Source organism: Apodemus sylvaticus, chromosome 5 (genome assembly GCF_947179515.1).
Source record: "Apodemus sylvaticus chromosome 5, mApoSyl1.1, whole genome shotgun sequence".
NCBI classification, from domain to species: Eukaryota; Metazoa; Chordata; class Mammalia; order Rodentia; family Muridae; genus Apodemus; species Apodemus sylvaticus.
Window position 1 is genome coordinate 54,223,595 of NC_067476.1, and position 11,805 is coordinate 54,235,399.

General features: G+C 42.5%; 1 protein-coding gene across 2 annotated transcripts; it reads right to left on the minus strand.

Moving 5' to 3' along the window:
* Positions 1–7,514: 7,514 nt before the first annotated feature.
* On the minus strand, positions 7,515–10,331 carry Atp5mc3 (ATP synthase membrane subunit c locus 3). 2 transcript variants are annotated; one of them, XM_052182722.1, is made up of 5 exons: positions 10,215–10,331; positions 9,926–10,031; positions 8,848–8,925; positions 8,167–8,360; positions 7,515–7,775 (listed from the first exon to the last, which is right to left on the minus strand). In XM_052182722.1, the coding sequence occupies exons 2-5, from the start codon at positions 9,962–9,964 to the stop codon at positions 7,661–7,663; spliced, it is 426 nt and encodes a 141-aa protein (XP_052038682.1). In that variant the 5' UTR covers positions 9,965–10,031; positions 10,215–10,331; the 3' UTR covers positions 7,515–7,660. The 2 variants fall into 2 exon arrangements, with proteins under 2 accessions (XP_052038682.1, XP_052038683.1); XM_052182723.1 differs by having other exon boundaries at positions 10,205–10,297.
* Between the last annotated feature and the right edge of the window lie 1,474 nt (positions 10,332–11,805).

An 11,805-nucleotide genomic window follows, 5' to 3' on the forward strand; every position in this document is an offset into this window, starting at 1 on the left:
ATACTTGATATCTCAGAGGAGATAGCATTTATTTATGACATTCAGGTGGAAAAAAATATCAATTCCTGCCAGGCGGCAGTTAGGAAGTATAAACAGATTAATAGTTGAAAGAATGTGACCTAGAGAGAAAGGGTTACAAAATTTATAAAACGGAGTTGAACAACATCTAAGAGACCCAGTCAACCGAGTGCACCTCTCTGTAGAGATCTAAGTGTAAATGAAATGGCTACAGAGTTGAAAGTGAAATATTAGAATATGTTCCTCATTGATATTAAATCAGTGGTTCTCTAAGTTTTTGGTTTGATGTCTTTGAACACCTAATAATATACAACATAAATAAAAGTTTTGAAGCCCCCTATGTTTCACTATGGATTCAAAGCTCACAGAGTCCTTCCTGCTTCTACTTGTGGGCCACCACACCTGGCACATTTTCATGTTTGGAAATTATTGTGTCATGCTTAATTAGAGGCAGCAGGATTCTTACATCTGCTTCTATGGTGTCAGTTGTGACATATTTTGAGGTATATAATGAAAGCGTGGTCTTACGGGGTAGGTGAAAAGGGACAGAGCTCGCGATCTTCTGCAAGGCCTTTGAGCCCAAGGTCATCAGACCAGACCACACTTTAGGCATCACTGGGCTGGGAATACATTCCAGTCAGGGAGAAAAGTATCTCCAGTGAGTGAATTGACAGCGTTGAAAACTCTGAAGTCTGAGTCATGGCATGAGAGAATTGCAGTACTGCGATATAGTGCTACTTGAAGTTGAACGTGTCAATGACATGGATTTTTAGTCGAATTTAGCACTACAAATTTTGGGGGTACTTTTCTGAGTATCTCTGTGGTGATTATATGCCTGCCTTTCAGTGTGTGTGTGTGTGTGTGTGTGTGTGTGTGTGTGTGTGTATGTAGGACAGAGGTTGGTGTCAGGTGTTTTTCTCTGTTACTCCACATCCAGGTCCTTGCCCAGATTCCTCTCCACGTTCTCACCCACTCAACATCTTTTGTTTCTTTCTTTAAAAAAAACAAGCAAAACAAGAAACATACCCCCACCCAAAAGTCCACACAAAAGTGGAAACCCAAATACACAATTTAAAAACCAATAAAATTTAAAAATGCCCAAAGATAGCAGTATGAGACAAATAGATAACCATCGAGTTAGCATTGGGGCCTGGATGGGCATGGGGCCTATCCTGAAGTGTGGTTAACATACCCAGTGTATTTATGATAGACCACGGCTGTAAGATGAATAAACCCTTTCCTCTTCTAGTTGCTTTTAGTCATAGTTTTTATCATAGCAATAGAAACCAAATTAGAAGGTCCTCGGGTAAACAGAAGCATTTCATCCACTAAACTATCTACATAGCCAGGAACTGCAAATTCATCATATCTAAGTCATCTCTTAAGGATCTAAGCTCTAAATTTCTTGGTCAGCTTGTAGCTCTTGAAGAATTGGTTCTTCAATGTTATTGAAGCTTTTGAGCTGTTATAGTTTCTCTCCCTCATTGTCTTTCTTTGTTCCTTGTTCAGTTTTAAAGGTCATTCAATTAAATGATGTATATGTTCATTTTCTGTCCACAGCTTCCTTGACTTTTAAAAATAGATTTATTGCCTGTAATCCCAGCACTCTGGGAGGCAGAGGCAGGAAGATTTCTGAGTTTGAGGCCAGCCTGGTCTACAGAGTGAGTTCCAGGACAGCCAGGGCTATACAGAGAAACCCTGTCTTGAAAAAACCAAATCCAAAAAACCAAAAAAAAAAAATTACTTTACTGTGCATTAGTGTTTTACCTGCACATATGTCTACATGAGAGTGTTGCATCCCCATGGAACTGGAGTTACAGTTTTGAGCTGCCATGTCAGTGCTAGGAATTGAACCCAGGTCCAGAAGAACAGTCAGTGCTTTTAACTGCTGACCTTTTGTTATTTCTTTTGCCAGTGATCACCTTCTCTGCTCTCCATAGCAGTTAGCATGATTCTCAACACTGTTGCAGTTCACAAAACTAGGGTAATTAGGCTTGTTACAAATTTGTTACCACCCTCTGTAGTTATCTACCTGGAGTAGGTTCTGCTGCTTAAAAAAATATGCCAGGGGTAATGGCACATACCTTTAATCTAAGCATTTGGGAGGCAGAGGCAAGCATATCTCTGTGAGTTCAAGGCCAGCCTGGTGTATCTAATAAGTTCCAGGCCTGCCAGTACTACACATTCTCTCTCTCTCTCTCTCTCTCTCTCTCTCTCTCTCTCTCTCTCTCTCTCTCTCTCTCTCTCTGTGTGTGTGTGTGTGTGCACCCAAGCACAGTACCCATAGAGACCAGAAGAGGGCAGGCGTTGGAGCTTCTGAAGGTGAGTTAAAAGCAGTTGTGAGCAGCCTCATGTGGGAACTGGGAATTGTACTTAGGCCTCCTCTGAAAGAGCATTAAGTCTTGCCCCCCTCACTGCCCCCAGAAAACAAGATGCTTTCAATATTTTGCAATAAAAAATTGCAAAATAACCTCTATCTAAATCCAAGGTTCTCAACCTTCCTAATGCTACAGCTGTTTAATACATGTTATGATGACCCCAACCATAAAATTATTTTCATTGTTCTTTCATAACAGTGATTTGCTACTGTTTTGAGTTGTAATATAAATATCTGATATTCAGGATATCTGATCTATGAGCCCTGTGAAGGGGTGGTTCAAAGGGGTCACAACTGACATTTAAGAACCACTGATCTAAAGTATGGAAAAGTATTCACTAGTTGGCATCCCAGTTATTATTGAATTAGCTCTGTAATAAAAATCTTAGAAATTTTAACTCTCCCACCCCTTTATGTATTAAAAAAAATATTTGACTAAAAGCTGTATTTTTTTTTTTTTTTTAGACAAAGTTGGAATCTCTGGAATTCCTAGAGATCTACCTGCCTGCCTCCCGGGTACTGAAATTAAGTGTCTGCCACAATGCTTAGCCCTTCGTACTCAGTTTTTGTGTATGTAAAATAATATGTTTTACACATTAAATCTCTTTCCACATTTTCTTTGGACAGATCACTACTGGCTTCTCATTCAAGTCATAATGAGCTAACTTTCACAGAGAATTTTGATAGACACTGAATGCTGTTTGGAAGTAGTCAAGAGAAGTCAGCTGAATAAATACAAGTGTGATGGTTTGTGTATGCTTGACCAGGGAATAGCACTATTAGGAGGCCTTGGAGTAGGTGTGTCACTGTGGGTGTGGGCTTAAGACCCTCACCCTAGCTGCCTGTAAGTCAGTCTTGTCTTAGAGGTCAGCAGATGAAGATGTAGAACTCTCAGCTCCTCATGCACCCTGCCTGCCTGGATGCTACCATGTTCCTGCCTTGATGGTAATGGACCTCTCAACCTATAAGCCAGCCCCAATTAAATGTTGTCCTTATAAGCTTTGCCTTGGTCCTGGTACCTGTTCACAGCAGTAAAACCTTAACTAAGACACCAAGGAAGATGCCATGAAATTAAATCCTACAATTATTGCAAATGAGATTCAATAAACACTCAAATGATGTGCTTTATTCTACTCTCTCTACTCCACCTTAACAATCCGATCCCTGTAGATAAATCTCAATTAGCCATGACAATGAAGACATCAAAATGCAAGTGAGTTTTCTTAGTGTCCTTATTTATAACAGTCACTGTGCCAGTTCTCCCAAGAGCTGAAAGTGAGCCAGTTGTTGGCTGGGCAGACATTCTGTACCAAGCCACTTCTCAGACCCCGTGCTCTAAATTTTATCCTCAGCTTTTAGGCACACTGCATCAGTCCCCTCTATACAGGACCAAGTCTGCTTGGAAGATTCTATCTCATATTTAAAAATTATACAAAAATCAAAATTTTTTATTTCCCCAAATCAATTTCTCTTTGGCTAACATAATCAGATTGAAAACCCAAGCATGGATTCTGAAACCAAGGGAGTTATGAACTCAGATCCAGGTACTGCCAAACAATGGCCAAATAATTTGGAAACAAGTTGATTTTTCTTAATTTTGCAGGCTTGTTCTGAGTATTGACAGTTTACAAGTGAAGCCTCTCTCCTCAGAAGTAGTACTCAGAAGATAGGGACTAGACACCCTTGCCTTTCCTGACTGTCCCTAGAGATCAAGGCAGGTCCCAACATTACTTTTAGAGATTCTTTTTAATAATTATTTTAAAAATAGAAAAAATTAATCTTATGTGTATAATTTTTTTGCTTGTGTGTGTACGTGCACCACATGTGTGCCTGGTGTCAGAAGAGAGCTCAAGTTCCCTGGATCTGGAGTTACTGATGCTTGTGAACCTCCATATTGGGGATGAAAATAGTACCCCAGTTCTCTGCAGCAGTAACAAGTGTTCTCGTCCACAAAGCCATCTCTCTGCTCCGTTGAAGATTCTTTATAATTATTGTGGTCATCATCCTAGACTAAGGCCTCTGTGTCTAACAATTTCCTTGGGAACTTGCACCATTCCATCCTGTAGGGAAGTTTCTTAAGCAGGAAGGTAAACAGCTCAAAACCCAGTGTGCTCCAGGTTCCTAGATTTGTGAGCTGTCATGGGTGCTGGGGTGGGCTTTGGTGATGAGGCTGCCTTTGAGACATTTCTGCTACTGTGACCCCTCACCTATATTCTTGTAAATAATCCCAATAAAACTCATTGGTTCAAGTTAGAGTTTGGTGGTATTCACTTGTTGGTTTGACTTGTTCTGTCATGAGTCCCCTATCTAGCATCTCCCCAGGGAATTTACCACACAACATCCTATTTATCACTAGATCTGCTATGGTAACCACTGGTACTGCTGACTTCTAGCCATTACATCTCTCTCTCTCTCTCTCTCTCTCTCTCTCTCTCTCTCTTCCCCATACTCCACCTTGGTCTCTTTTAACAATTCTAAAACACAGCTCCAAGTTTGGAATGGCTGTCTGCAATCACGATACAAACTCAAGTCTGCTAGTTTGTGCATGGGTGCCAGCCTGCCTCTTACCTGTAGGTCACACTATCTCCTGGTAACCTTTCTAGTGTCTGTGCTCTTCTGTTTAAGTCTTCAGTTGAGCTATTTACTGGGCAGTCCTCGTGTTATTAAAGGTTTAGCATAAGGTGGAGACAAGTAGTGTTTCCAAGTGATCTCTGGAAAATGATTCTGACCCCTTCCAAACATCTCACCCTTATGCTTATTTGTAACAGTAGGAAATTCACCTACTGTTTTAATTTTAATCAAATACATGTCTGGAGTTTATGGCTACACAACAAGTTTCCCATTGGTTCATCACCGAAATATTAAAAATAGCGTATTTTAAGGCAATGGTATAATTCAGCGGCAGTACCTCCTCACACACATTCCTGTTTGTGAAGAAACACAAAATCAAATGACAAGTCTGTACTGCATCAAGGAACATTCAGAATAAATGAGTTAACTGACACTCTATTGCTCCTAGGTGCTCTTGCCCATTGGGAGTTTTAAAATCAGCCTTGTATTCTCAACAGAATACTTCATGTTTGGTTGGTGTGAAAGTAACATCTCTATTAGCACCATTCAGAAATGAAGTTATTCATAAGTATTTCCCATCTGTATCTGCTTCTAAGCTCATAAACAGAAGGGAGGTGGCACTTGTTACAAAAGCAGTGCAGGGTTAAGGATGTAGCTTTGTGGCATCCTTGTCTAGAATGTGTATTCTCTCCAATACCACAGAGCCAAGAACGGTGCACAAACCTGTAAGCCCAGAGCTTGGGACCCCAGGCAGAAGCACTGGCTTACTTAGTAAGACTTTATCTTACAAAAACAGCAAAATGCTACACAATAACTATTTCTCAAGAGCCTGTCGCTGTAAATCAGTTTCTAGACCTGCTCAGTAAACTGAAGCCTGGGCACCCAGGGCACAGGGTTTTAATACTCAGCCTCCCCAGCAGAGCATCTCTTCTCCCAGAGCATCTCCGATGCTCACTCCCAGCATCAGTGTTTCACACTTTGATCACTAAACAGCACCAGGTCTTCCCAAGACTGGTTTTATTTTATTTAAAATGAACTTGGAAGAGATTAGTTCATCTAAGTTTTCCCTATGAATTTAAAAAAAAATGTAATGACTTTTCTGTGTATTTTGTTACATAGTACATGAACTTAATTGTAAGATATCCGTGTTTGCTATGTTAACCATTTAAGAAGCGTACAATTTCATGATTTCGTACATTTATAATCTTGTTCAAGCACCAGTGAACCATGCAAAATGAAACTCCACAACCAACAGTTAATCATGTTGATGGTCCCATGTTCCTTGAGTTCCCAGTAACTTCTGATTGGCTTAGTCTCTACAAACTTACCCATTTTATAAAAATAAAATCACACACTAGGGGTTTTTTGTTGTGTCTTTCACCTAGTGGTTTTTAGTGTTTACTAAGTATCAGTTCCTATGGTAATCCTGCCTCAGCCTCCCAAATGCCTGGGATGGCTGGTATTAGCTACAGTGCCGCCATCTTTCTTTTAGAGTTGAAAATTTTTTTTCAGAAATTTTGTGATAAACCAGATGAATAATTAAAGTAATCACAGTTCCTGTTCTTTTGAACCCTTAAAAAAAAAAAAATAAAAAGCACATACACAAGCTGCCTGGGAAACCTGTTTTTACAACTCAGATTGCTAAGTGCCAGTGGGGTCAGGCCTCTCTTTCTAGGCTAAGAAACAGGGACTGACATAAACAAGCATCTAGGTGCTGTGCTTGGGAAAGCTTCCCACTGTGCTCCCACAGTCTACTTCTCAGCTGTAATTAACTTATGCAGGGGCTTGAAAGTAAGCCAGCCTTCCTATTGTACTAATTCTCTTCATCTTCAAACAAAAATAACCCCTGAAACTTAAAAAAAAAAAAAAACCCAAAAAACAAACAAACCAAACCAAACCAAACCCCTTTGTCAGTGCTTTCCTAAGTATGTCTCACTCTAGTTTGCCCCTTCTCACCCTCCCACATTCCATTATCTTCTACCCCAAACCAGGAACTTAGATGTCGAGCTAAGGGTAGTTTATCTGCAGGGAGAGAACGGTTGGTCTTTCTATGGTAGCACCCACGATCTTCCTCTTAGCAGGAAGAGTCTGAGCAAGCAGCAGCATGCAGTACTGGGGACCAACCCTTGCCTGGCCATCATTCCTAAAACGTCCACTACAAATGGCAGTGGCAGTGTTCCCGTGGACTACGAGACGAAGCCAATTTACCTTACCTTACTCCAACTGCTGTTTAAAAGATTATGTTTTTATGTGTTCTAATTCATGGTTAACTTTTAAAAACACAAAACTATTTTGATGTGGTTTTCATTAATGTTCCAAAGAAGCTCAAAGGACTAAAATATTTCTCCTTTACATTAAGAAACAAAAGCCCCATAAATTATAATCTGTGCAACACTACATAAGAGAATTTCCATAAAAATCATATACAGCATCTTTTCAAAACCAGGGTGATTGCTGTACCTTCCTCTGACCTAGACAACCATCTACCTCAGTGCATCATCTGATCCACGATGATCCACATTTATGTAAGTACAAATCACAGCAAAAATTAAAGTTTTCATCTTTAATGAAATGACTTTGGAAATAACATATATTTCCATGACACCAGTACTACAGTCTTCGGAGTCACAGCAAGATACACAGAATTACATCCGTAATTACTATGAATGCCAACATTTCAGGCAGTAATTTCTGTTACATGGCAAACAAGATCAAGAACGCAACCATCAAACAAAAGAGACCCATAGCTTCAGACAAGGCGAACCCCAGGATAGCGTATGAGAACAGCTGCTGCTTCAGTGAAGGGTTCCTAAAAGACACAACACAGATGACTGTTACTTTGATGTCAACACATTCGGTAAATGGTAGAGATAACTAGTATGGGGATCTTTGCAAACACAAAGTTCTATGGGGGTGATATCTCCTACATCTTTGTATGCAAATACAAATGTTTAGTTTACACCCATCTTGAGGGGTGACACTGTGACCCTCTGGACTCTCCTGACTGGTTGGAGTTATAGGCGTGCGCCCTGGCCCCCCCCCGCTCTGTCCTCTTTTAAGTGACTAATGCACACACAGCTCACAATATAAAGAAAGACATTCAACAGACACTTCAAAGGGGCTACTATTTCATCACTTTCCTAGTCCCACTTATAGCTTCCCACTGTGCCTTCACCTTACTCTGGGACAGACGTGATTACCTGGCATAACCAATGATAAGACTGCCAAAGACTGTTCCAATACCAGCACCAGAACCAGCAACTCCTACTGTTGCAGCACCTGCACCAATGAATTTGGCAGCAGTATCAATGTCTCTGCTGATTACACTGGTCTGAAACTCCCTTCGGATCAGCTGACACATACCATTCTGGGCCCCATTAAGTACTGTAGAGCCCTGGGAAGAGGGAATAAGGCAAAGGTCAATTCAGCAATCACATCGATTCTAACTCCTATAGTGACAGAACAGTAACTTCTTTATACTGCAGCTTGGGATTAATAAATAATTGTATGGCACAATGAAAAAGAAAACCAAGAGCTTGATATAATTCTTATCTCATATAAGATAGTTAACAATTCCTATACCTCTTTGGATTGTTAAAAAGTATAAAACAGAATTGTGAATATGCTTTTCAACAGAGCAGGCTTTTTTGGATAACCATGGCTATTTTAATCTTAAATAGGGATAACTCAAAAATATAAATACAGCCTAAAATATTTATTTGCTAATTTAGGAGGTTGTGCTGGCCACCAAAGTCCCTCTCAGTGGCTCACCTTCTACATATTATTCAATAACACTGGAAAGAACCACCCTGGAGCCACCTATTAATGCATCCCTTCAACACTAAGACTTCCTGGGCAGTGGTTCCTAATCTGTTACTCACCTCTCCAGTCCTATTCTCTGGTCGAGATAACACTGATGCAGAAATTGGTCTATATGCAACTCTGGATCCAGCTCGGATCTATTAATGGAAGGAAAGAAAGAATTTCAGGTATTGAGAGTACAGATTAGTCTTGAGTGACCTCTTGTGTAACTATAAGTTCTAAAAGAGAAAGCAGAAGAACAGAGATTTATTGTCTGTGCAATTAGCTTGACTTTTGGTCATCCTGAATATACAAAGTCAACCTAAAATTTCATGCTAATGAGCCATGGAATGTTCTATCTAATCTATTTGTAAGCAAAAATCCTAAGGACAATTAGTTACAACGTGACTGAGTGCTGTGGAAGTTTCAGTAACTGTAGTGCTGTAATTCCAATAAGTTTATGTGGGGTCATAGGAGTGTCACTATGAATCTGAACATTTAAAATAGTCCAGCAGTTACTGAAGCTCCCGCTATTTCCAAAGGCTTCCTAAATGCCCACTTATTGTAAATTTACTATATAGAGTTAAGCAGTTCGATGTCAGCCTAACAACCGGTGCAATATTCTCACTAGAAGGACATCTGGCAGTCCAGCTTCTCTGCCCTTGAGTGTCCACAACACTAAGGTCACAGAAAATCCTTTCAGAACCGGGACCCGATTCTCTAGGACAAATCCTCTAGATTCAGACTTCTCTTAAAGCCTCCAAAAAGCAAGCTTCAGGGCTCCCCCAGCACCTTTCTCCGCCCACACAAGGAAGCAAAGTCCCTCCCTCTGCAGCGGCCGAGTTTGACCTACAGACACGCATGGGAAACGCTGAGGAGGCAACTAGGCCTCAGCGGCCCCTTCCTAACTTTCCAGCACCCCGACCTTCGCGTCGACCCCAACTCCACCGGGACTGGGCGGTGGGGGAGGGGCGAGCGCCACGAGCAAGGAGGCAGTGACCTACGCCCAGAAGGCCTGACAGCTAGGCCTCGGGGGACACATGGCCGGGAACTGTCTGCGGGCCCCAGGGTTGGGAGGGAGGAAGAGGACATCGGGGCAAGGGTGAAGGAGAGCCGGTCCCTCGGCGTGAACGCTGGGCCGAGGCCCGGGCTACGCACCAGAGCAGGGGTGCGGGCGAGCTTGGCGCAGGCGAACATCTTTCTCCCTGGCGGCGCGGCGTGGATATAGGTGACAGGCGACGTGGGCTCCTCTCCCGCTTCCTCTCTGCGGAGCGAAAAGAGGCTTAAGGTCAAGTGTCCCCCAGGGGCCTGTCCTTCCCACCCCGGCCCCGAGGGACCCCGCGCAGCCCGTCGGCGTGGCCGCGTGCCCGGGAAGTGCAAGCCAGGTGGATAGGGCCCGGAGACCCGCTCCGCCCCGGCCCCGCACCCTCCGTTTACCTCCGCTTACCTCCCGAGGCGGCGGCGGCGGCAGCGGCGGCAGAGGTCGAAGCAGTGGGGCTGGGCGCGCAAGCGCGGTGCGGCTCTTATCCGCGCCGCAGCACCCGGATGGAGAAGGCGGGGGAAGACGCTCAAGGTCACTTTGTAACAACTTTATTGGTAACCCGCAGAGGGAGACAGTGACAACGACAGGCCCTTGGTAACAGGCTGGCGGCCAGTGAAAAGAAAAGGAGCACACTGAAGACTACGCCCGGCTTTGTTAGTGTCACTAACGGTGAAGATCATTTTTAAGTTTTGTCGCTATTGCAGACTGAGTCTCGCTCCTTGCACGTGCCAGGCAGGGTTCTACCAGGGAGCTACAAGCCGACCCTGTTTTCACTTTTATTTTAGCAGGGTGAGTTGTTCAGGCAGGCTTTGAGCTCAGTATGTAAGTTAGGGGGAACTTTGATCGTCCAGTTTCAGCCTTCCAAGTAGCTAGCTAGGATTACAGGTCTTCATTACCAGGTCCAGCGGGATTATTTCTTTATAAGAATCTAAAAGAGGTAGGTTTCTTTTTTTCTCTTTTTAAAAAGACGAGAAATCTTTTCCTCAGACCTAACTAAAAGTCCTGGAATGAACAAATCGACAGCTCAAGAACTTTTCAACTCTGTAGAACAGGCTAGCCTTCAACTCACAGAAATCCTCCTGCCTCTGTCTTCCAAGTGCTGCGATTAAAGCCATGTGTCACTGTGCTCTGCTGCCTTCCACCATTATAATTGGAAGAATTAAGAGATAATGTATTATAATTTCGACTAAAAAGTGCTTGAATATTTTTCAAAATCTTTTCAGCACCCAGCTGAAAACCAGCTCTGGTAACTTTGAACAAACCAGATGGATGCAGAAATGTCTCAGATAAATGGCTGTTGTTCAACTTCTGGTCTTGTTATAGATTTTTAAAAAAAATATTTTTTGAGATAATATGGTCACATAGGTTTCCCTCTGTCTTAGGGTTTTATTGGTGTGGAGAGACACCACGACCATGGCAACTCTTATAAAGAAAAACATTTAATTGGGGCTGGCTTACAGTTTCAGAGGTTTGGTCCATTATCAGCATGGCAGGAAGCATGGCAGTGTTCAGGCAGACATGGTGCTGGAGACAGAGCTGAGAATAGCCGGAGGAAGAAGGCAGGCAGCAGGAAGAGAGAGTGAGCCACTATGCCTAGCTTAAGCTTCTGAGACTTCAAAGCCTGTACCCTCCCCCCCCCCCCCCAGTTACACGCTTCCTCCAACAAGGCACACCCATTCCAACAAGGGCACACCTCCTAATAGTGCCATTCCCTATGGACCCATGGGGGCCAATTTTTATTCAAACACTACCCCCTCCCATTTCCTCCCTCTAAACCCTCCCACACACTCAACTCCTTGTCTTTTCAAATCTGTGGCCTCTTTTTCTTTAGTTTTACATACAAACTTAGTTGTGTATATATAAGCTGTTTTTTAAATGTAAAAATATAACTTGCTCAGTCTGTATGTTTTAATCATGATATTTTCCATGGCTCTGTCTCCAGCCTTAGAAAAATCACCATTGTTTTTGTCTTGGTGAACTTAACTACTCTAGGTCC

Excerpts from the sequence above, each read along its gene's own strand:
- Atp5mc3 (XM_052182722.1), bottom strand. The coding sequence starts at position 9,964 with ATGTTCGCCTGCGCCAAGCTCGCCCGCACCCCTGCTCTG. Across the intron at positions 8,361-8,847 it reads CAGAGAATAGGACTGGAGAG|GGCTCTACAGTACTTAATGG; the intron begins GTGAGTAACAGA and ends CCCTCTTCCCAG. Across the intron at positions 7,776-8,166 it reads CTTATCATTGGTTATGCCAG|GAACCCTTCACTGAAGCAGC; the intron begins GTAATCACGTCT and ends TGTGTCTTTTAG.